We start from the raw sequence: 25821 nt of genomic DNA, 5'->3' as shown, positions 1-25821 counted from the left end.
AATGGGTGACATTGCAATGCAATTGCGAAACCCCAAACGTGAGTTGCATGCGATAAGCTCGTGTTTGTTTTAGCTGGAAGAATAGATAAGCTTAGATGGTTCTGCCAAGAAAGCGAACAAATATGCATAAATCTCAGCGAACGCTTTAACTGCTTAATTTCCATTCGTTAGGCATAACACATGTGTATTTACGTATGCCATTCGTTATTCATTGCCATTTCCATAACCAGGAAAAGCACTTGGAAAAAACACAGCGAATGCCATAATTACATTGAACACGGTTGCATAAATATGCAACGTCCTTATGAATAAAATCAATTTCAATATTATTATTTTCGCTGAGTAAACCTGCTAAACGTTGCCATCTACCCTACTACTACTACCACTACTCATATTGTTCCCTTCGCCTGTGCGTAAATATTTTGCATAAATATTAAAATATTTTCACTGATATGGAATTTCCAATTGATTGAATTTCATGTCTGTCTCTGTGCATTTCACTTTGGGCGGTGGGCGAATGCATATGCATATACGGACCAAATGTCGGTTTTGGTTTTGCGTATATCCTGCATACACTGCCAACCAGCATCCTGGATCCTCCATCTACCACATCCTGTTGGCCAGGCAGCCAGTCGGGCCATTTAGTGGATTTTAAAGCTAAACAAGCCAAGCTCGTGACCGAGGCCAAAAACCCAAACCCGGACCCAAAAGCCAAAAAACCCAGTGATCCGATCCTTCGGCAAAATGTTGTCCACTTTATTCAATATGCCAAGCGGTGTTTCCACCATTTAAGGGGCCAGTACACGTAAACTTCGAAACGGAACGTAAAAAACCCAATGGAGCAGCCATTGTAAGCATTTTTATTGCTTTACTTTTTGTTGTTGTTTAACCCGCCACACATTCGCCGAAGCATATTAAAAATATTTGCAACTGCCCCCGCAACCGTTCGGCTGCATATAAAAGTCATAAGGCAAAACAGTTTATATATGACTGAATGTGGTGCTCCACTGAGCCGAAACTGCGCCCTGTATATTGTAGATATATATATATATATATGTTTATATATACAGATCTGTATGTATCCTGTGGAATGGGGAGTCCTTGCTCGTGAGCGTGGCGTATTATTGATAGTTTTGTGCGATGGGCCTGACAAAAAACGAAATGACTTTTGGCCTGGTCCTCCTGCGACCCGCTGAGTTATGGGAGTTGGAAAATAAAATCAGGTGGGGCGGCGAGCTGGATATTTTTGGGCGGCGGTGGCTGTCGGGCGGTTAAAACGCTGACACACTGCATGCATTGCATATTTTATGGCGCGTCAACACGAGACCATGTGTCACCCGGCATGGGGTCTCCATTTTGGAGTGAAGGGTGGGATTCTGCAGCAAGCCCATCAAAGTGGTCATTTATGTTTCGCCCGGATATTGAAAAATCGTGCGCCCAGCTCGACGGCTCGAGGACGAAATTCGCATAAAAGAATGGGAATATAAAGAGGTGAATTAAATGCGAGGATCGTCACCGAAGTCGTGATGACCTGGAGAATTGCATAAAAATAGCCAACAAGCTAACATGAAAAAGGTCTGTTAAATTATTTTGTAAAAATATCATGAAATATTGTTAGTATAAAACATATTAGGTTTTTCTGTGTAGAAAACACCAGACAAATTGGTTTTAGAAGCCCAACTGTGCTTCTAAAATTCTTTTAATTCAAGAGCGGGCAGATTACATATTTTGAAACCCTAATATGTACCCACTGTCAAAGATAACAGCAAACCTACCGAGCAGCCCAAAACGACCCACGTCAAATGGCACATGGCACAAACGAGCCGCAGAGGCACCAAAAGAATTTTCATTGCATACTTTTCAGGTGTTTGGCGAGCTTCGGGGATGCCGGGGTGGATTTAATGCGAACTTCTGCTAGGTTATTCGAGTGCTGTAAGAGCATTAATTAAAGCGTTTTATCTGCACAAAATGTTTGTTTAATTAACTATATAATGACACTTTCCCTTGGTGCGAATGTGTCGCTGTGTGTATGTTGATGTTTGAAATTTAATTGCCAGACGGAAAATGAGAGAAGTTCATTTACAGGCCCGCAGCGGATTTGTTTTAAAAACCCATTACCGGGTATTACTTGCAAGTAAATAAATGTTGTTTTTTCCTTCACCAGGCATACGCGTGTGTGTGTGTGTGTGTGAGTGAGTAAGTTGGGTGTTAGAGGGCTTGCGCTCATTTGTTTGCATTTGTATGGGGTGTTAAATTATCCTCGGGATAAACGTAAAAGTGCAAATGCCGGCGTGCGCGCTAGTACTTGTTTTTTCCTTTAACCCTGTTCTTCTTCTTGCCTCCGTTTCCGGTTCGTAGGTGTTGCCTGTTTGTTTGTCTGTCTCTCTATCTATGTATGTGTGTTTGCCTGCCTAGCGCACTGAATGTGGGTGTTTGGCTGTGTTTGTTGGCCAACTCGCGCTTGTCGCTTATGCAACGCATTAAATGAGCTTAGTTTTAGTTGACTTCCCACTGCCACTTTGGCTTACAGGGTCTTGTGTCGACTCCGCTCGAGGAGCTGCCACATTCCGCTATATGCCCCCGAATGCCGCCGCAGTCCAGCAGCTGTGTTGTAATTTCATTAGAACGCTTTGGGGCTGCCGGTTTCATCTTGGTGGCGCATCTCACTTGGCCTTGTTGATATTTGCGCCAGGAAATTAAGCTGTAGGGCAAATCGCAAATACAGATTCCGGCACTGGCTACGAAATCCTTGCGAAAACAAGAATAAATTTACAAAATTTAAATGGATTTTATTGTGAATATAACGGGAAAAGGGACTTTCAAAATAAATTTTAATTATAACATTCTATTTTAGGAACGCTTTAATATATTTCATTATGGCTTAAATGCTAATGTAGATTTCTTTCTATGTACCGAAGGCAAAGATCAACATAGATAGTCACCTTCTTTAATCAAATAAAATCCGTAGGATTTATTTGGCCGTTTGAAGCGGTTTGCCGGCTGGTTTCTGTGGCCAGTTAGGTGAATTGATCCCTGCCATAAGAGCCCACCACATGGCATTCGACCGTCAGGGCCCAAAAAGTAGGCAATGGCAAAAGTTGGCCCGTGAGGCAAAGTTTCAGCTTATTAGCTGTGAGTAATGATGCAATTAGCACGGTGGAGGCCATGGACTACCTGATTACTTGATTAGATGTGCTGTGGTAGACACGTGTGCCAATTAGTCGGCAGGCGAGTAGGAGGCGATTGATTTCCATCAGCCGGACACGGAAATGGGAAAAATTGTAACCTTCCAAGTTCGTTCACAATGGAAATTGTATACTACGTGCCTTGAAGTGAATATAGAACTTAAAGCTGATGTGCACAGTAAATGCATATTGAATAAATCCTTTGAAATTGAATTCAAACAATTAAATTTATAAGTAGCAGTAAGCTCGAAATAAAATGTAAACCAACTTAATTGAAATGATATTTGCAATAATTTAATACCCATAATGTAAAGGTTCATACATTGTTGTGGCTCACATTTAAATAATCAACCAGATTTTCGATTTAATCGCTGCAGGATTAAAGTTCGCCCCACCCACACGCGAATTTCCAATTAAATTCCTCGCATATTAAGACATTTTCCCCGTGGCCTATAATTTTCAAGCGTAATTAACCCCAACCAATACAACCCCACCCCTCTACTAGTTACTTGAAATGGGAAGCATTTACCCCGGGCAAAAGCAAAAAGCACTTTGCCCGTTGCTTTAGCAACTCGCTGAGTAATCTATATATCATAAATAAAAATACCCAAGAGGAGGTAACTGTGTGCGAGTGGCGGAAGTTACTTCTGGCTCGGGACACTAAACAATGTGAAAATTATACAACAAATGGCCATTACTCTATATGGCATCGGTTGGGAGGAGTCGCCAGAATCGTTAGGCCCTCCACGCCCACTCGGCGCGCAATCCATTCTTTCATCCTTTCGACGAGGGCAATAAATGAGTTTAAACTACAAAATTTATTATACGCGGCGAAACTACTTAAGTCACACACACAGCGATGAAAAAGAAAGGAGCAAATTTCACAGAGAAAGCAGAAGACACGCAGAGGCAATGTCCTTAAAGTCGCGACTTGTGAGGGTCGCGCGGAGGATTGGGGAAACCCCCTTCTGTTTAGGCCAATATAATCACGCAAGCCAGACGACGATGACGGTTCTTGGGGGAAAAGTCGGGGGCTACCTCCTGCTGCTTGAGTAATTCAATAAAATAACCAATTTGTTGAAAAAAAAAAGTTGAGAATGGTTTGAGGAGCAAAGCAGCATAACAACAAGCGACAACAACAGCAAAAAGCCAACTTGTCACACAAAACATGAGCGTGGGTTACTCCGGGTTTCCAGGGGGTCAAAGGTTGCGGGAACAATCTCTGTGCACAGCATCCAACAACAACAACTCGAACTGCCGCGTCACGTGCCAAGCGCCAGAGCAAAAATATACTTCTTTTTTTTATATTTTTCCCTCTATTTTCTGCACAAACACAAGGGCGAAAAAAAAATATAAAGACCATACACATATGGCAACATATATGTACGTATGTATGTACATATGTGTGCAGGGCGACTATATTGTATGGCCATTGTCGTGGCCTAAACAGTGGAAAGCATTTTCATGAAATCTTAATGGAACGATTCTTATAAATTAAATTCAGATTTGTGGAATTTTTAATTGCAAACGAAATGGAATTTTCAATTTTTAAAAAGAGCTCTTAGCACTCGAACGACCCCACACAAACGTTATTATTCGTCAATTCAATTTGTGGGATTTGAAAAATACAACATGTATTTGTGGAATTTGTAATTAGAAAGGAAATGGAATTTCAAGACTTGACTTGTCAAGTTATTTATTAAAAGGGGTTGTGAAATTTGAGTTTGATAACTTGAGCAAAGCGGCTGAGTTATTTAAAGCTGCAATTGTGGATTTAAATTTAAAATGAAAATGTGGATTTATTATGGAATTTTATAAGAGAAAGATACGCACAAAAATTGCATATTTATCTCGAATAAATCTAGTAGCGCACATTTTCTAAAAGAAAAGCCAACCGCCAAGGAAATTATATAATTTTACAGCCCATTGATTCCCACTGTGGCACAACAGATAGTCTGCCTGCCTGCCTGGTGGCTGGTTAAACTCCATTGACTTGTGAAAAATTGAAAATAAAAATTTTCCGCGACATTATTAAAGTAAACATTGGCGAAAAGGGTGTGATTATGACGAGCCAAGCGCAGGAGAAGCCAGCAGGAGCAGCTAGGATCCTGGCCTGGCAAAATCGAGAAAAGCGGGCAAAAGGGGAGCCAAGTCCTCTAGCCAAGTTCTCCATAGAGCTACCAGCTCTACCCATGGCAAGCTTCCAATTGTGGTGGCTGTTTATGGCGCTTGCCATGTGTCTGCGCGAATTGACGTCAGTCGCGGAAGGGATGAGCAGTGGGTTTTTGGGTCTGGCGTTCGTCGTTATGCGCCTTTTGGCATTTCGCGTTTTAAAAGTTGGGGCTCCCAGTGGCGCAATCAGCGCCCCGGAATAAGCGAAAGGATGAGCGCAGTTTTTGGGGCTGGGCCACCACAGAAGCATGCTACATTATTCACACACACACCCACACTAGGCCACCCATCAGGATGGTTGCTTTCGGGGGTCCTTGGTTCAAATGATAACAAGGCTGCTGATGACTTCCGTGTGCTGACTGCTGACTTGACTTTCCGAGTCAGCCGCCTGGCTTGGCTTCCCCTTAACCACCAGCATACTCCCCAAATCAAAAATTGAAAATAAGGTTAAGTAGCTATTACGCTCGCATATACATGACCCGCCTATTGCGCACATTATAAATGGCAATTTAATAAACGATGGCATAGCAAAGAACCATTGAGGCGATGTCTTTTGGGCCGGGTAATTACCTTGGAAAATTTCATTAGAATTTCACGGCGCATTAGAGGCTGAAACTTGCCCCTAACACTCAACCAAAAATTCCTCCTTTTTTTGGAGGCTATCCAGCTTACAAATGGCGGCAATCCGGGCGTAAAAACTTTTGCAAAACTTTGCATACTTGCTGGCGCGCGCGGCTTTTGGCCAGAAATTTGTATGTACAACGTGGGCCATTTGTTCGGGGAGGGAAAAAAGAAAAGAAAAGAGCGTCCAAAAGTTGGCAATCAATCAATTGGCCAGGCTAATTGGAGCGGCTAAAAGAGCGGCAGCGATTACAAAGCGAAAAGCGTTGTAGCCAAAGTCCATTAGTAAGACGTCAAATCGCGGAAATACGCCTGCTTTAAATGCAGCCGAGTTTGTAGCAAATATTGAATAAATGTAACGACACTCGCTTTCGGGGGCAACGCTACTTTGCAACATTACGCATACGTCAAGTGCGACACTTGGAAAGTCACCGAGTGAATTTTTCATGACTAATTGAGTGGCAACTTGGGAGCAATGAGCGGCGTCGCTTCGGTTCATAAATAATTGATAATGGGGAAAAGCGAGTTCTAGGATTGCCGTGCCAAAGATACACGACCATCGAATGCACCTGCGTCCCGCCCACGCACACACTCACGATTCCTGGGACGCATTTCAATAATGGCTGCCATGGCGCCAGCGACAACTTTGATTGCCTGTGCCTTCTGCATTTGTAACCTGTGCGTTGTGCGTTCTGCTGTTGAGTTGTAGGATGCACGGCTCCAGGCAGCACTGCAACAAACATCTACTACATTATATGCTAGGACCAATCCATCTCCACTGCTTCTTCGCCTGCCCCTTCAATGCACAGGGGAAAAAATGGAGCAACTTAAAGTTACAGATCTCTCTGGAGCTAGAACGGATACACAAGTATGAAGTATAAGTTTTCCAAGATTTTAGGAGTTTACATCACTCACACTGAAAATATTTAAAGCTGATATCATCTAGGATACTCAGCTTCACATCTAGCTATTTAACTATGTAATTTTGCTTCTGTGTACTCATCCGATCTCCTTTCGGTTCTCTGATATGCACACACTTCAACTCCCTCACAAAAGTCATCAGCAATAATGAGATGGTAATGTTAATGAAATTTGTTGCCCGTCTCCCTCGGCTACGGGCAAAGTTTGGAGTACCCGAAACCCCAAGGAAGCAGCAGACTAGTCACTGAAGAGTACACTAATGAAGTCATTGATAAGCAGCGGGAGTAATGGCAGCATCAAGGACCCACCCTGATCCTTCCACGCCCGGCACCCAACACCCGACTCCCGGGCTCATATGACCAAGTTGATTAGGTCATGAGAGTCATTCGCCTGCATATTTGGTTACAGCGCGGGAGACAATGGCTGGCATTACTCAACTGGTCGGGGCCTTTTGGGGTGATGGGTGGAATGAAATGAAGGGGACTGATTCTATGGCTGACTGAATGGCATTGCTGCTGTTGCTATTTGTACTTGAAATCTCATTAAAGTTGAAGCACTTGTCTGCTGATGAAGGAGTACGAGTCGCAAGTCTTTGGGAAATGCAAAGCACGAGCACCGAGCAGCTAGTTTTCCTACAGCCATAACGACAAAATTTAATTATACAACACAAAAGCCAAAGGAGTCGCCCAAACAACATCAACAAAAGCTGCGGCAAATTGAAATTCTTGCCCTTTGACTTTTGGAGGCTGCGAACAGCCATTTGCCTCGGGCTTCTTTCTCTATCCCCATCTATGAAAAAGTAACCACTCTTCTTGCCTTCGCTCCATAACCGCAATTTACACAATTCACAAACATGTATGTCGTGCATTTTAAAAAGAGAGTGTGAAGAAAAAAAATTGCATAAAAATGGTATTGAAAAGTTTGCCACGCCCTCCCGGTGCCAAAGTGCAGCTGGTATAATAATTGCGGTTACTCGCAGGAGTCTGCTTCCTGCGGTCATTGCGGTTAACCAATTGGGCGGGCCTAGAATGGCCCACACCTACACACAGGACATCCGAGCACCCACACCAGCAAACACCAGTAGAAGGCGGCCGACAGGAGAATTACAAAGGCATAGCCCAAGGAAGAATAACTCTTTGTAAGGAAGGCAACGAAAATGTAGCCGGCGAAATTAGGGAATTCGAAATACCCTCAGGGAGCAAAAAGCACACCAAACTGTTTGAAATGGTTTACCCATTTCATTTGAGACTAAACTTTGTGGCAGCGTTAATTCAAAGATCTAAAATCAACATAATATTTAATTAATAATACTACAAGTACAATAGAATTTAGGCAATTCCTTTAAGGCCCAAAAGCATTAATCATAACTTGAATAACTGTGCTTCTTCCAAGCATAAATTAATTGGGACCATCGTACATCTTGAAATGCTCTCGAATTACGCAACATTGCTGTCAGACTCTGTGTGTTTATGGCTTACAGTCATCCCCAAGGGACTCAACTCCTCCTTGAAGTTCAGCACTTTGTTGGCCGACTGCAGGCAGTGTGGTCGGGAAAAACTGCTGACTTGGTCAGTTGGAGGTAAAGGAGGAGGAGGAGAAGCCATGTGAGCCAGACGACTGAAGATACCCGGGGCAGGTGAGACATTCGCCAGGGAAAACGAGACTTCCGCCTGAGCTGGCCGACCAGATGGATGGATGTGCTGGATGGATATGGATGGTATGCCTCGGCAAGGATGCTCGGGATGCGGCGTCGTTTGGCAGGCCACTCGACCACAAAAGCATAAGTTGCCAATTAAACTGGAATGCTTTGCTGGTTGCCCGCAGCAGCAAAGAGGAGCAGAGCTTCCCCCAACCGGAGAGACACAGACACAGAGACACCGAGGCGAGGAGAAGCTGCATAGCTTGGCATTAATTTCATAACCTGCCTTTTTATGGCCAACTACCCAAATTGGGTCAGCATTGACAATGGCCGGGGCTGCAGCTGCAAAGGAACCGAAGTGCGGAACAGGGGGAACTAGAGCATTTCGGAGTCCAGGGTCCGGAGGACCTCACTTGGCACTCGCCATTTATTTTGCCTCGGTGTCTCTCTCTCTCTGTGTGAGTATGTGTGTGCAGTCTGGTGTTGGTTTCGCTGCCACTTCCGTTTCCCAGTTACTTTGAGTGTAATAATTATCGCCGCATCGCTGCCTTCGCAATTATGCAAATTTGCCAGAGCTAATTGTCTATGATTTCTCTTTTGCCCTGCGAAACTTACTTGATCCGATTGTAGACGAGCAGCTCGGCAATGTCCCTGCCCAGACCGGAATATGTGGTCTCCACAAAAACGAGGACCTTGGGATCGATCCGTAATCGAGCCTCGGAACGATGGTCGGGCGCTGGGGAGGCATTCCGGATGTGTTTGCCACCAGAGTTGATCATGCGGCAGTTGATGATGGGAGCGGGATGCGTATCGCGTTGAATAAGACTGAAAAATATAAATAAATTTATTATAAGATAATCTTTTTAACAAAAATTATAACTAATAGGATAAGGGATGCTGGAAGAATATTTAAATGCTTTTAAATATTAGTTTTCTCCCTCTAAACCATCTAAACCTTTGAGTAATACTTTACGTGGTATAAGCCTTCTATAAGCACCCGCCAACCGAGTAAAGCTTTAAGCCAACTGCTTTCCTTTGTTTTGTTACCTTTTTGAGCACGCTACAGAGCTCAAATATATTTAAACATTTACAAAAGCAATTAAATGATATAACGGAGCAGACGTTGACTTTTGAAGCTGTCAGAGGGAAAACTCATGCATAAAAAAATATGCTAGAAATAATAAAATGGCAAACTGCACAAAGTCCCGAAATGCAACATTTCGTTGGAGGGTAGATAAGCACGAGGAGGCAAACTTGCCAGTGGAGAGCTGTTCTTCCGCTCCAAACGAAGAAGACGATGAAGCGCTGGTGGCGTTCATTTATTGTATTTGCTTTGTCGACCGACTGCTGCAGGGGATTTTGTGTGGCAGAAACATGGAGGCAAATATAGGGAGGTGCTGCTGTGACACAACACCGCATGTTGCAGGCCAAAAGTATGAAATAGTAGCTGGGGAATCGTGGCAACGGCAGCCAAATTGAGATACGCGACAACGCTGCGTATGCGTAATATGCAAACATCGTTGGCGGCTGTCGTTAGCGTTGGGTAGATGTGTTGCGTTTCCCGGTGCCTGTTGCCTGCCACAAAGATAAAAGCCAACCGCCAGATGTCTTTCAATACCAGTCTTGTTATGTCACACAAAGAGAAAGCAACAACAGTATTGTATCCACATTTCTCTAATGCAAATACCTCGGATTGTATGTTTTTACGCTCCTTGTATGTTTTTTTTTCCATTTTCTAAGTTAATTGAGTTATAAAGTATTTTTTCTCGATTTATAACATTTAGTAGATGAAGTTTTCCACAGTGCGCCCATATTAGTAGCTTATCCTCAGGCTTGTCTCACACATCTTCATTCGCTTGGTGTTCCTGGATACTTGAGCTTCTACGTCCTCTTTAAACGGCAACAATGCGGCTCATTAACAAACCAACAACGAGCTGAATACTGAGCCATCTAATGTAAGTTTGCGAGCAGTCTCAACTATCCTTTCAGTCTGTCTCTGTGTGGGTCAGAACTTTTCTCATAGGAGTGGAAAAGTTTGTGCCCTAAAACTGCCTGAGAATCACCTTTGACCTGGGCAACTTTTCTATTTAGATGTTATCCAACCTTTCGTGTTGCCCTGCCCACTGCTCTGTGTTATATCCTTCACGTCGAGTGGAGCGTTTTATTATAAAGCTTATGCAATTTCCACATATCCTTGTTGCATCCTGCTAACCTTTGGCAAGGCAGTCTTCAGGCAGTCCATTGCAACAGGAAGAAAATAATAATAACGAAAACATGCAACAGTGAAAGCGCTTAGGTAAAAGCGGCAACATGTGTAAAATCCTTTTGCCGAGCGCCTTTCAAGTAAAATCCCCAAAATTAACAAAAACCTATTAGGCCAAACCCCGCAATCTGAAAGGGTACCGTTCACAGGACATGCATGCAGCAGGACCCAACTGGCTGCCTTGCAAATTGTAAATACTTTTTGCATTACAAAAATGTGGGGGCTGGGCCGTGTGCTTGTGGAACGCCCAGGATCCCAGGTCCTGGCAGGCTGGCAAAACTTTTGCACTGCCAAAACAAAATATTTAGATAGCAAACGAACACATATATACACGGCAGGCCAAACACACACGTTCAGGTATAAAACATGTAGGTCCACCAAAAATATCAGATAGGATAGTTTTTCTTTTTCTTCTTTTTAGTTTTGTTACCCCAAATGCACTTTAAACATGGGAAAAAGTACTGGGGAATATAATGCGAAAGCAGTCGGTAGCAAAATTGATAACTTTGCAAAAACAAATGAAACATATACCTAAAATATATATTTTTCTAGTCGAAATATGTCCTGATTCCAAGACGCGCAATTACAAATGAACACTTTTGAATTTGGTGAACCCTGATATCTATCTGTATGAATCAAATGTGGAAGTAATATTATTCGGTGCAGTATTGACAACGGGCCTCTGCGGTGGCTTCCTCTTCACCGCTTTCTGCGCTTCCACTGCGGCCACCGCTTCCTCCACCGCCACCACCGGAATCCTCGCCCTCAGCACTACTGCGGTAATCATCGATGATGGCCTGTAACTCCTGTTGCGCATCCTGGAACTCTTGCTCCTCCATTCCCTCTCCCGTGTACCAATGAAGATGGGCCTTGCGCCGCAACATGGCCATGGAAGCGTCCAGTAATCGCTGGAACAGCGTCTGAATCGCCGTTGTGTTTCCAATGAATGTGGCTGACATCTTGAGGCCCCTCGGCGGTATATCGCAAATAGCCGTCTTGATATTGTTGGGTATCCAGTCTACGAAATTGTTGATATTCTTATTCCTCACCCCAGTCATCAGTTGATCCACCTCACGCGGTGACATTCTTCCTCGGAAAATACCAGCAGCGGTCAGCAGTTTGCCCTTTCGAAGATCGATGGCACAGAGCAGATTATTACTGTAGAAGATCTGCTGCACCAGCTCCGAAACGGTGCCCTTGCTGAACTGCTGCTGCTTGCAGGTGACCAATGGTGCGAATCCCGGTATGAGGAAGTGCAGCCTCGGGAATGGCACCATATTTACATAGATCTTGCGCAATCCAGCATTCAGTTGGCCAGGAAACCGCAGGCAAGTGGTTATACCCGACATGGTCAGGGCTACTATGTGGTTGATGTGCTCGTAGCCGGACATCTTGATCTTCAGGTTTCTATTGCAGATCTGGAACAGTGCCTCGTTATCAAGGCAGAAGGTTAAATGCGAATTGTTGACCAAGGCCGGAGTACTAAGTAGGGCATTATAAGGTTCCACTACCACCTGCGACATATTCGGCGACGGAATGGTCACATAGTTGCAGAGCAAATTATCCGGATACTGCTCCACGAGGGCCTCCATTATAAGAGAGGTCAAGCCGGAGCCAGTTCCGCCTCCGATCGAGTGGAGCAACTGAAAGCCCTGCAACGAATCCACCGATTCCACCTCCCGGCGCGTATTTTCCAGCACTTGATCCAAAATGGCGGCACCATCCGTGTGATAGCCACGTGCAAAATTGTTCCCAGCACTCTCCGATCCAGCCACAAAGTTCTCCGGCCTGTACAGCTGACTGCTGGCGTTGAGACGCTGGATGGTGCTGGCTTCCGTGTCTATCAGTATGGTGCGGGCATAGAACCGTTTGCTGGCCGTTGCGTTAAAGAACACATTGATCCGCTCCAGCTGAAGTGGACTGGTGCCGCCAAACCGACCAGACGCATAATCCACACCGTGCTCATGTGAAATCACGTGCCAGAACTGGAAAAAGTTAAACACTTAGCACATCACCTATATCACCTGGTTTACCCACAGAATCTCCGATGGCATTGCCGGCTCCGCCGATCTGCAGTGTGACTATCTCCCTCATTTCGACCCAATCTCCGCTCCTTAAAACCACTAAGCTAGGGGCTGCCTCCTCATCCTGTCCTCCGCTTTTCTCGCTCATGCGCTTAGATCCTAGGCTTACAGTGGGCTGGACTTCTCCTGGCCAACCTGATCAAAAAATTTCTTAAAATTTCGAAACTTCTCTTTCAAACCACAAATACAAATTCGGGAAATCATTATTACTCTGAGTACTAATATTCCTCAAAAACTTCTTCAGTACAAGTTTCGCTTGCAGTTTGCAAGTGCATGTTAAATTTATGCGAATTTTGTGTGAGTTAAGGAAATATTTTTGGTAAAACACCTAAAACGTGGCATTCAGAACGGAAAATAAAATGTAATTTAACTCTACTTTGTACGTGAGCTGGCGAAAAACTTTGGTAATGCCTCCAATTTCAGCTTTTACATTCATTTTACTGTTGCATCCAAAGGCAATTAATTTTGATTTGGCTTAACGAGGGAAATGCTTTCTTAATTAAATCAGTGTTATTCATGTGAAATTATTTCTGCACTGTTTAACATATATACAAATATATCTGCATTTGGTGTGTCAAAGACTTTATTGAATTTCATTACACCTTAATTAAGGCTTTCAATGACTTTTCCTTTACATTTCTGTTGTGCTAATAGCAATAAATTCTGGATGACCTGACAGAAACTTGTAGCAAAACTTTTTCCATAAAATCTTTGCTATTCATTAAATTAACATTTAACAAACAAAAAAAATTTTCTTTTGTAATCAAAAGGCAGTCGACAATGGATTGATTATTTTCTTTGGCCCTCAACCACATTTATTCATATCTTCTCCCCTGTGTAAGCAACAAAGTAACTATTTGCCAGTTCTTGCAATCCTTACAGGACATTTTCATAGTTGATCAGCGGAGGGCAAAACTTTTGTGACTCCTGACGCCCGAGTCCTGCGGCATGATGAAGAAATTTTTGCTGCTTACTCAGCCTTCTCGTTTGCATTTTCGTGCAACCTGTTCTGTTTTGGCCTGGCCTCTCAGTTGGCTGATTTATTTGTGCACAGCACAAAATTTCCGTTTCCGTTGGCGAAGAGGTGGTGGGCGGGGGGCGTTAGGAGGTGGGCGGGGTCCCAGGGCCGTAGCTTCGTCTTTTGTGCTGCATAAATTAGGCAACAAAAAGTCAGTTTATGCATTTGCGACGTGTTATTTATGCGGGCGTGCAACAAACTTGGCAAGCAGCTCGCTGCTCTCTTGCAAATGTTGCACTGTCAACGAAGCTGGGAGAAAAGTGGCGGGGCAAGCTGATGGAGAAGCAGAGCAGAGGAAAAGGCTTACGGCCATGAGCGTGGCCAAGGCTTATTAGTCAAGTTGAAAGACATGACGCGGAACGGTTTTATTGAATCCGTGAGCGCATATACATGTATATGTAGGGAATTTTCCAGCATGTACGTATACGTAACTTGTGGGACTTTAAAGCTTTTCCCTCGTTACAATGGGATAGCCGCATGGCCCAGAATATTATGACCGACTTCGAGCTGCTCCGAGCTGGGCAAGCACCGCAGCTCAGACAATAAATCGTATGTAAAAATTTGTAATAAATTCGCAAAGTAGCAAATGCAGCAGCCGCAGAAGCGAGAAGCACGGCCAACAGGGCGCATACGTAATGCAGATTTTCACCGAAGCAAAAACCCAAAAAAACGGGGCAGCCCCAGCCGCCGCAGCAAATGCATAATAAAATGCGAATCTAGCACAAGGATATGTGTATATGCTATAGAAAAGGGATATCTGAGGACAAAAAAGGAACGTAAAAAATATTTAGTTCCCCTCCGCAAAAAAGCTAAATGAATAAGGCAAACAAAATGGGAAGAGTGCTGGGCAAATGCAAAAAAAAAAAGAAAACCAAGCTAGAACGAAGACAAAGCGTCCACTTAAACAGAAATGGTAAAAGCAAAGAGAAGCGAGCCGGCGAAATGAGCGGGCTGAGTAAACTAAGCGCAGCTTTTGGCCAGAAATATCGCTGGCGATTTGTGGTCGAAGCCTGTCAATGTCAGAATAAAGTAAATTAAACTGGAGAGCAGCGAAAACGTTTACTTTGGGGTAAGACTGCAATAGCAGGTCCAACAATATTGCAGTGTCATTGTGGCTTGAGCACCCGAAGGATACGCTGCAACTTGATATACTGGATGCGACACGTAACGGTTGTACCCTTCAGTTGATTTTAAAGCGCCATGAATATATTTTAAAGAGTAAATTCATTTTAAGGGAATTATAAAGCAGAATATTTCGAACTAGTAGTAATTATGTAAAAATATTTTGAGCTATGCTTTATACGTATTTTAGATATTTTCCAGTCGGCCAATTAAAGCTGTTTAATATGCTTTAATACTATAATGCAGCTTCTTAATTTCCGTCTCTGTTTCATAATGCAAACGAACGCTCACATTACCGGAACTTTCCTCGGGCAAAATGGTTTACTTTGGGATAAAGCTATAATGGCAAATTGAATAATATTGTACCGCCACTGTGCGTCAAGTATTTTCCCTTTGTTCTGTTCGCATATTTTCGAACTCGAGCATTAAGAATTTCTCCGGCAGGCGGCCGGCCACTTAAGAACAATGAGGATGAAAATCTACAGAATGGGAACCGATGAAAACACTTGAAATAAAGCCTCGACATCGACGACTCCTCAACGATTGCGGTCGGTTGGTCGGGTTGCCAGGGGAGATGTGAGAGAAAAAAAAGTTAATTAAATAAATCAAGCAAGGCAAGTTCAATTGAATTGCAGCCGGGAAATGAGTGGGAAAATGTCAGGGCAGGACGAGAACACAGAATGGTAAAAAGGACTTCCCGTTGGGAGTCTTCGCTGGACACTCGTCCAGGCCAAATGAACTGTGAACGGGGAAAAGTCGGGAAATTGCCAGACGGCGCGGAATATGCAAGAGGCGTCGCCATCCAGCGGCGTCTGTCCTTTTGTGTGTTTGCTTGTTTGTTTGTAATTGCATTTAAAGCAAATAAACGTAATTATTTATTGCATTTCGCAGCACTCGACAAACGGACAAACAGACAGTGCTTTTCCAGTGTTGGATGTACCGGAATCCTTGAATGCATTCCACTCGCTCTCGTTTCTTTTGCCGCATGGATTTGTGCAAATACGCACATGTAATCGTATTTTAACAACGTCCAGGCAATCGATGGATGTACATACTGACCGGCGGCCATTTGTCGTTTATAATCGCATTTTCAATTAAAATATTTAGTCAATTAATGCACGCAAATGTGAATCACATCACGTATACGTCATGTACAACGCAAACAAAAACACTCGCTATTTACTCGCAAATTACTCGACCGACAGCAGTAATTTATGTGTTGATTATCGAGGGCATTTTGGCGCTAGTTCAGTGCATTTATACCAGTTTTAGTTTTCAGCGTCCTGCGGAAAAAAAACACATCTAACATCAAATTGCATTTATCGCACTTAACACGCAAACCAAATAATGTTCCTAGCCAAACGCACACGGTCGTAGTATATATGTACGTTGATGTGGAGCACTGTGTTTGTACATATATACGTGTTTATTTGGCGACAGCCGTTGTGATTGCACGTGACAGGCGACCAGATAGTCGGATGCGTATTCGCAGGATAGCAGCTAAACAAATGCACTTGTCAGCGAAATTAGCCAAGTAGATCGCAGAACATTTCCAACTTTAATTGCTTATTGAACGGACAGAATTTAAGAATGGTTTAAAATGTTGAATACAAAATTCCAACAATATATACGATTAATACAACTCACCAAATTAAAAATCTATTCAATAAAACTTGCAAAGATGCAAACAATGTAAAGTGAATAGTTCAAACGTACAATATTCAGTATTTAAAAGTTCTGTAATCCAATTCGATATAACTCAATTTGCAACTGGTCCTTTATTCAAATGCGGAATTAGGAATTACACAATTTGAAAAATGCATGTAAATTAGTTTATTTCTGCAGCATGTTTTGTCAGGGTTTTGCATTACAAATCAATTATTGCCGGCCTGTCAGGATGGTGTTTCCAGCTGTCCATTCCCCCAACACCAAACCCACCCCCCCTACCCTTTCTGACGCCCCTCTGCCAGTCAGTCAGTTTCATGCAAATCACGTACGTTTGCATTTTGTCAAAATGCGTTTTGCACCTACAAAGGCAGACAGCAACAGCAAAAACAAATGCATTTATGCATATGTATGCCAGTGTGTGTGTGTGTATGCATATTTGTGTGGGTGATCCTAGTAGTGGCTTTGTGTGGGTGTGCGAGTGCAAATAATGACAGACAGCATAAACAAACACGCACATCAGACTCCGACTGGCGTCTATGGCCACAGGGGCAACCTCAGCACCGGAGGAGTGAAAGCCAGGATGCAGGACACGCCCACAAGCGTCCCTTCGTACCCATACAAACGCATATACTCATACTCTCACAGGATCAGGGAAAGGGGCTGGCTTTAAACTTGGCACGTCACTTGTTTCCGCATTTTGCACGTAACAGTCGAAGGGCCTTAAGAAGTACCGCTTGCACCTCAAAAAACTGGAAGTATTTCATCTTATCAAGCAAGGATCAAGGATCTTTACGTCGATCTAGAGCCATTGGCAATCGAAGGCTTTTAATACGTAGTCCTTATAAATCAAAGTTACCCTACGTTTATAAGCCTTGGCTTTTCTCCAAGTGTATCTACTCAGCAACACATGCACACACCGTCACTTTGGCCATATGCATGCAACAATCATGTAGTTGGGCCGACCGAATTCATTAAAATTTATCATACGCACACACACAGACACACAGCACACACGCACGCATTTCGTGTGGACAATTACTCGGACTTGGGTTATTCAATATAAGGCAGGACCTTTTTGCTCCTGATTGATGGTAACCCACTTAGCCAACTAATGAACTTTGCCACAGTCTTGGACCGTAAATTAAATTTCAAGTGCCCGACCAGGGTAAATATTTAATAATCAACTAGCATTTGGGAAATGTAAATAACACTTTACCTAGTGCCAGCCAGCAGGATAAGGGCAGGACTCTTTTCTGTTGCTGTTGTTGTTTTCGCTAGCTAAGCTGGCGTGCTGGAAAGTAGGGAAGTTCGAAAAAAATGAAACAGAAACTGAAAAACAAGGACCCACCCACGCAACCAGGTCCTGCAGCAATCTTACTGGCAACGCTTGATGAAAGTAATCAAAAACTTCGCTGGTTGTTTGTGCAACTACTGCAGGCTAAATGGAATGGGGTTTCGGTAGAACTGTTTGTAAACCATAATTGCGCGCAAAAGTAGCTAACAGGCAGCAGGCAGGTGAGCAAAATAACTGCTACCTGGCAGTCAGCTAAAAATTTCATGAGAAAAATTTAATATACACCCGCGATTCCCCATTTCGGAAATGGCGAAAATTCTGAACTCGCACAATAATCAGCAAAAAGAACACACTGCCAACTAGTGCGAACAGCCAGCAGAAAGAGCTTCTTTAGTTACGCGCAGCACAATTATGAGTAATATTTCCACCCGCTTTTCCCGCTTTCCCGCCCACTTTTCCGCATTTCGAGTACCACTTTGGAGTTCACCCTATGCGAAAAGCTTGCACCAAATGAGTTTTATTCTCGAGTATGTCATGGAGTAGACGGGAAGCCGAAAAAGAAACCCCAGGTGCTGCTGCTGCTGCTGCTCCTACTGCCGGGTTTTCTTTGAGCGTGAAGCCAACCAAAAAGGTGTTGAACTGAACTCAAGCAAAAGTGGAACTTGTCGATGGCAATGGGTAGAATGAAACTTTCCATTCTTTTATTTGTCGCTGGGCCGGTGTACGAAAAAAAAGCCATAGAAAAATCGCTTGATGATTTGCGAAAGGTGGATAAGGCGGTCAGGTGAAACTTTTGGGGTACTATAAAAATTGAATGGGACTTAAAAGTTGGAGAAGCGCATAGAAGGCATTAAAATTTTAGTGCTGGTTTTTGCGTGAGCCAAGCGAAATTCGAAATGAAAATGCCCTTAAATCTTCGCCACGAAAAACATGACTTTTCGTTTACTACAAAAAAAAGGGTTGCTTTCCCCATATACATTTTTTTCAATTTACACACACCCTTTTGTGTGATTTTTTTTCTTTTTTTTTTTTTACTTTCGGCCAGCCACACACCTGTTTTAATTTAATTTGCAGCATATTGAAAACAATTTGCCTCCCTGGCTACCTCGTAAACCACTTGAAATTGAACAAAAAATCCAATCAAACACGGCACACAACAAAACGCTTCCCCACATTCATGGCCCACAAAAAGTGAGCAAAAGCGAGCAGACTGAAGTGCATTTCCGGCATCGACGCCACTTGAACACAAAAAGAATTCGCGAAATGGCCCCGAAAAAATGGGTTGAAGGACGAGATTGCCAAAACCAGTTTTGAACCAAGCCAATAACACCTGACTCGCATTTTCATGCCGCGAAAACTAAATCCAGATAAAGTTTAGTAGTTAATAGAGGTTCGTTTCAAATCCCATCTTCGTTATGGCACACATTAGGGAATTCGATTTTAAGCCGCCAAACAAACCAATCAAATCTTCCGTAATCTCCCACAAAACACAATCAACCCACAATTTTAATCGCATTGCATCCTGGTCAAAGGGTCACTCTTTGATTCATTTGATTTCATCCGGTACTCACCCATTAAACACGCCCGTATCGACATAATGCGTGTAGTAGAAAATGCTAACCACCGTAATGGCCAGGAGCGCCAGGACACATCGTCGAACGTTGATGCCAAAGCAGCGACGTGCAATTAAATTACAACAATGGCACATCCAACCGGCTGGCTCGGAGCCACCGATTCCACCACTGGGCAGGTGGGTGTTGCTGCTACTACCGCTGGCGATGCCAATTGACGTTGATGAGGTAGGACTGCCGTTGAAATCCAGACTGATACTCCCGATGCTCCCGTTCCCGTTCCCATTTCCATTTCCATTCGATTTACCCTTGTACGTGACAATGCCGGCGGCGGTGGTGACATCGTCCTCCAAACGCAGCAGCATTGTGCGATCCGTGATGGCATGACCATTGCCGAAATGCTTATTGAAATTGCTAAAGTCCTGGCCGACAGCATTCGCATCCGCGTCCGCATCTCGGCAGGAATCGGCATCCGTTTGGGTGCCGGTCACGGAGCTACCAAATTGCATCTGCGGCTGCTTAATGAGTTTTTCATATTTGCGATTTGCATTGTTATTATGTTGATTGCCGCCCGATATTGTCATATTGTCGTCGCTCCGCCTCGGTGGTACTCTCTATATTATATTTTATATCTGTATAATTGGCGATATGTGTGGTATGATACCTATATTGACTAAACAGAGCGAACGAATGGCAAACACTCGCGATTCACTATGGCACTTCGATTCCGTTGAATGAAAATTGAATGTTTATTCTTCAGTTGTCCAGTCCAGTTTACTATATAAATATGCATGTGTTATATGTTCTTTCGCATAAATCTCTTGGTTTTCATTAATATTCAGTTCGCTATGTTTACTTTTCATTTCGCCACTTGATATGTTTCCAAATTTTCAAATACTCATGTTGCTTGGCCATTGTGGCGCACTGTTGTTGCAATTGTGGTTTCGGACAGGGCAGACGGCCATTATCAGTCATATAAAGACGGAAGAGACCCAGTTCCAGACTGTCCGCTCGCAATCAGACATTGACTGCCGTCCCAGTGGGTAGTCCTCTTATCTGCAAAGCAAACGAAATAGAAACGTAAACGTAATAAATAAATAGTTGTCATTGAAGAAAACAGTGAGTTTTGTGTTGCTATCAGCTAAGAAAATCGCATATCTTTGTTTACACACAAGCATTTTAATCTAATCAGGTCAAAAGTTGTTAGCCTTTTAGAGAGTATAGTAAACAAAATGTATAATTAAAATATTATACTGATTACTAAATTGTAGACAGTCTTAAGCTTTTGATTAATATCGATATTTATATTATCATTAAATTGGCAATTTGAAGTTCACAATTTCGTTTCGCAATTATTTAGAGTTGCAGGTATCAAATATCTAGTCTATCAAATATTTAGTCATAAATTGAGCTCAATTAGTTGCCTGGCGTTTATTTACTGCAGTAATTTGATTGTGGCACCCTTGGTTGTCAGCCCTTTTCAATTATATGTGTCACATTTTATCGATAATCGTTATCACAACTAATTGATGGTGGCATTTCGGTTGCCCTGCCTTTGGCGCCAAGCACTTTATTTTTAGTTCCCCTATTTTTCGGTGTAAGGTTACACAAAAATGTGGGTTCCTTACTGTTTACCAACGAAACTTGTCAATTTGCTAGCGCCGTCTCCTCAAATGGAATGTAAACAAAGTGCTAAGGAAGCCGCAAATAAAGCGACAAATTGCCAAAACCGCAATTCGGTGTACATAGATACGAATATATATCTCGAGGTCTACCCTGAATTTGTCCTTGTGAGTGTGGTGTGCTTAGCCATTAAGTGCATATGCCTGCCGCAGTTTACAAAGGTCTTAATGGCCCTACATGTACATACATATATCTATATATAAAGCAATCCCCAACTTATTTGTGGGGCACAGTGTTCAGTTTAATTGGAAATGGCTGCCGGCTGTCAACGAAAAATAAAGACAACATACTTCGGGGCGCTTTATGGCCCAGCGAAATGAGTCAATAATGAGTTTTAGATGGCCAACAATGTTTGTCATGATGTTATGTCCTCGATAAACATACTCCAACATGTGTTTCCCGATAACACAATAGATAAATAACCATTTGTGTGCGTTTTCGAGGGTGAATAAATGAGAAATTCAAGCAGTAGCTTTAATGGCTTGAAGCATTGGCAAAAGTAGCTAAAAATCGAAACCTTAAATAAGCTAATTATTTAAATATAATATATTCTATATTATGAAGAGATACTGTGAACAGAGCTGCAATTGTATCACTTTAACATCCCTGAGCATTTCAAACAAATCTATCTTGTGCAAAAGTTGCAGCAGGGAAAGTCAAACCCTTTCACTTGAAAATACTTTTCAATTTCTACGCTCAACTTCGAACTTCATTTCAGTTCATAAGCAAACCGCTTGCCCTCTATCTCGGCAAACACTTTAAGTAATTTATAAACTGGAGTCTTGCAAAAGGAGTCGCAACAGGAATTACTGCGGAAAGCGAGGGTTTGAGCAGCCAGGCATTCTTTGCCCTTGTTTTCCTCTGCATGTTACAAATTTATCATTAAAATGTCAAAACTTAAATTGATTCAAAAAGTTTAGGAGCAGCAGCAGCAGCAGTGACAATGCTGCCACGCCCCCGTCTTGCGCCCACGCCCCCGTGACCCCACTTTTCATAGCTGCAGTAGCAGCAGCAGCGGCAGCAGTAGCAGCAGCAAAACTCAAGCAGAAGCTAAAGGAAAAAGTTGGTGCTGTTGTCGGGAAAGCTTTTGCTCGGGGTTTTTCCTACATCTTTTCTTCTTCTGATGATGCCGCATACTTTAAGGCGCTCTGGCACCAAAACTTTCTGCGCGTTCTTCGTTAGGCAAACTTGTTTAATTTCCTCTTCAATTGCCCGGGAAACCAAGCGAAACAAACCAAAAGTTGTCCTGCCCCCGAGTCTATCTGTGTCTTTCACTTCGGGTTTTCTTTTCTGGGGTTTTTTCTAAAGTTTTTACATTCAATTGTTATTTGTTAGCTGCTGATTTGCTCGTCATACAGTTTCGAGCATCTACCCCAAAGATAAGCCACACAAAACACGCAGAAATAAACCAAACGAAATTATCTCAAAGAGTCTCCAAATGAATTTTAATCAAGACAAAGTAGGTCTGAGTTTTATTTGAAAAACTAAGTACACAAGGTAAATATTTTCGCAAATAATAAGAATATCTATTAATACCATTAGTTATTCGTTTTCTCTTTGCAGTTGAGTAATTCAATAATTCAAACTAATTTCGAGCATTTTTGTCTGTCACTTCCTAATATCTAGATAATCGCACATGTTTCACACAGTTTATCCGAATTAGCCGTGTGAGTTCTTGAAAGTGTTTTATGTTTACTTTGAATTCATTATGGGAAGGGGGAGAAAACGATTTCAAGTTTTCCCACCTTTTCCCTGGGATCCCTTTCCCTCCCTGCCTGAAGAAACGGTTTTAAAAACTATTTATTTTACGATACATTTTGTTTACATTGCTCGAGGTGGAGCAGCGATGCGAAGCTCCCTCAGCATATTTTTCCCTAAATTGCATTGAGTCGTGTGGCAAGCAGCGGTAGCATCAACATGGGGTAGCACAATGAAGGGCACCCCCGAGATGCCACCACCCCCGAAAGTCCCCCAGCCGTTGTATTTTTGGCCCTTTTGGCTGCCTTTTGTGCTGGCCATTTATCAGTCAGCGAATGTTTGTTGTGGCTTTGTTTTCCCCACTCCAACTTCTGTAGTATTTCCATTATTTTTCCAGCTCTTGTTAGTTTTTCGCGCATTCATGCCAGCACCCCCCAGTTAAAGCCGCCTGTCAGTGCCCAACATATTGATAATCGTTTTCAATTTGTGCTCGGCAATAATACAAAAAAAATAAAAGAAAAGAAATCAATTGTCTTTAGTAAATTGAATGCAGGCAACAATAAGTGTGTACAAAAACAAACAGACATGCAATGGAAAAAAAGTCTGGACAAATGACTTTGGCTTTAACCAAACTGACAAGACAAGACCTCAAGTCTGAATACTCCGGTTTCTGTTTCTGTCTGGTTATTATTTTGACTGATGAATGTGACTTTTGCGTTTCCATTACATGACGCCACGCCTGATTGCCTTTCCCATATAGATTTCTCCCCTTTTTTCCACGCCAGATGCGTGGGCATAGAGTTTACAACTCCCCCGCACCAGCCGAAAAATAAAAGAGAATGTGTTGTGTATATACCTATAAACAAATTTGTATCTTAATGAGTTTTTCACACTTTAGCGCCTTTGGGTTTCGTGTGAGTCTTTGCATTGGAATTTCCATCGCCTAATGTTCTTTCAATGTTCTCTGTGCGAGTCTCTTCATTATTAATGTTGCTATAAATCAGTTAGCAAGACAATTAAATTGACACATTCTGTATATATTTGAGGTTTGTTCTTAGATTTCTGGTTTTTGTTTAAGCTAACAGATTAATAGCCTGACGGGGAGTGATTTGAGGCTCCTAGAGTGACTTTCTAATTTAGTGCACAATTCTAAATGAAAATTCCATTTACTCATAGGTTGATATTTAATTGCAAATACTAGGAAAAGTGTGCATTGAATGCAAATAAACGTTTGCTGTACTCTGTACTTTTGGTTTCCAAAAGCAATTAAGTGCTATTTGAAAGGAAATAAATTTATTTTTATAGGTGCGCAATCAATTTGCCTTTGCTTACTGTAATATTTGCTTTTAATTTCGTAATAAAAAGTGCACTCAAGAACACTATTATTTACGGATAAAAATCATAATTTATCTCGGCTGTGTCAGAAATTTAATAAAGTAATTTGGAATTTCCTGGATTTTCCCACAATTCTCTGATTAATTTGTTCCTTTGTTCGTAACGTAATTTCCTTTATTCCCACAGTTCTCACTCGGCGAATGTCAAGTGTCACCGAAGTGTCTCCTAAGTGTTTCTGTTCTTCCCAGCATTTCAGCATTTTACCATTTTACCATTTTACCCCGCAACTTTTCCCCTTAATTGTGTAGCTTGCTGGTTTTCCTTTTTTCTGTCAATTATCCATGTACATTTGCCTAATGGTTTTTATATTTGTTTTTCCTTCACTTTTGGCCTCCAGCTTTTCTCCTTCGCTCTTCATCTGCCGGCCGACAATTTCCATTTGCGAGCTGAAAACTCTCAAGTGGGTATAGAAAATCATAAAACATTCATTTATTTTCCACAGATATGTGTGCATATTTCGAATTGGCTAATTAGCAATACATTAAAATCCCACTCAATACCAAGAAGTTTGGTCTTAAGAGACAATTCACTTGAATTATCCGAAGTTACGTATGCCAAAGCAAGAAGAGCCCAGTTTTTCAAGGAGACACTTGCAATACGTTCATTTGTAGATTTACTGAGCTGATTTGGGCCAAAAAGGGGGGTGAAAGGAGTGGGCCAAAAGCAGGTGGCCCGTCAGACTGACTGACCTAGTTTTGTCAAAAAATACTCAGCCACCAATAAAATGCCAGTCCGAAGTGTTTGAATGTATTCTACATCACTTTGATTTTTATTTCAATTCGCTAAGCGGAGGGGGAGTTTTGAGGCAGAGCCGTTGTGCCAGGGGGACGCATCTCAATCCGAGGGGTTTCAAGTGCTTAACACTTGAGGCTGTGGCTCTGGTGAGCAATTTGCACAATTGAAAAACTGTCTGCCCTGCGCTCGAGTCTTCTACTAATGAGGGTTCTGAGTGGAAAATCGCAGGGGGAATGCGAGATTTTCTATTTCGGGCCCTGCCTGCAGTCTAGATATGTGTATTGCATATAAATTATTCCCACATCATTTGGTTGAAATAACTCACGATATTATACATACATATATTATTCTTGGCCGCTGTAGACCTAATTAGAAGAACTTTAAAATAGCTACCTGCATCTTGATTTAAAATTTCAGAAATGTCTACAACATTGGAAACTTATTTTTAAAAATGTAACAAATAAGATAGGAAATGTAACAAGACCAGCACATTGAAGTACTAAAATATTAAAAACTGATAGCAAATACTGTACAAAAAACATTGTGAGTAAATTATATTGCATGATTTTCGGTTTTTGCAAAATATTTTCGCAGTCATTGCTGCCATTTTGCAAACATCCCAATCACTGCCTTTTGGGTCACAACTGAATTTCGCTGAATCTGGCAAGAAACTTTCGCAGAGGCAGTCACAATGGTAGCCTCCGCCAATAACAAGTCAAAACCAGTTACACGCCCGGTCAATTACACAAAGA

The 25821-nt window shown here is 42.4% G+C and overlaps 2 protein-coding genes across 2 annotated transcripts in view; both read right to left on the bottom strand.

Moving 5' to 3' along the window:
* The window catches only part of LOC6737026 (bifunctional heparan sulfate N-deacetylase/N-sulfotransferase), a 54040-nt gene that overhangs the window by 6052 nt on the left and 22167 nt on the right, over positions 1-25821 (bottom strand). The window contains exons 3-4 of the mRNA XM_016170949.3: positions 19559-20614; positions 9154-9363 (exon numbers count right to left, since the gene is read on the bottom strand). Of these exons, the coding sequence (XP_016030648.1) occupies positions 9154-9363; positions 19559-20142 (794 nt within the window). The 5' untranslated portion in view covers positions 20143-20614. The remainder of the gene's footprint in view (positions 1-9153; positions 9364-19558; positions 20615-25821) is intronic.
* LOC6737025 (probable tubulin beta chain CG32396) lies at positions 11328-13031 on the bottom strand. Its single transcript, XM_002083836.3, has 2 exons — positions 12839-13031; positions 11328-12786 (listed from the first exon to the last, which is right to left on the bottom strand). Exons 1-2 carry the CDS (start codon positions 12971-12973, stop codon positions 11455-11457), a joined length of 1467 nt encoding a protein of 488 aa, XP_002083872.2. The 5' UTR covers positions 12974-13031; the 3' UTR covers positions 11328-11454.

Source organism: Drosophila simulans, chromosome 3L (genome assembly GCF_016746395.2).
Source record: "Drosophila simulans strain w501 chromosome 3L, Prin_Dsim_3.1, whole genome shotgun sequence".
In the NCBI taxonomy this organism is placed as follows: domain Eukaryota; kingdom Metazoa; phylum Arthropoda; class Insecta; order Diptera; family Drosophilidae; genus Drosophila; species Drosophila simulans.
Note: the sequence above shows the minus strand (reverse complement) of the source record. Positions and strands in the feature narration are given on the sequence as shown.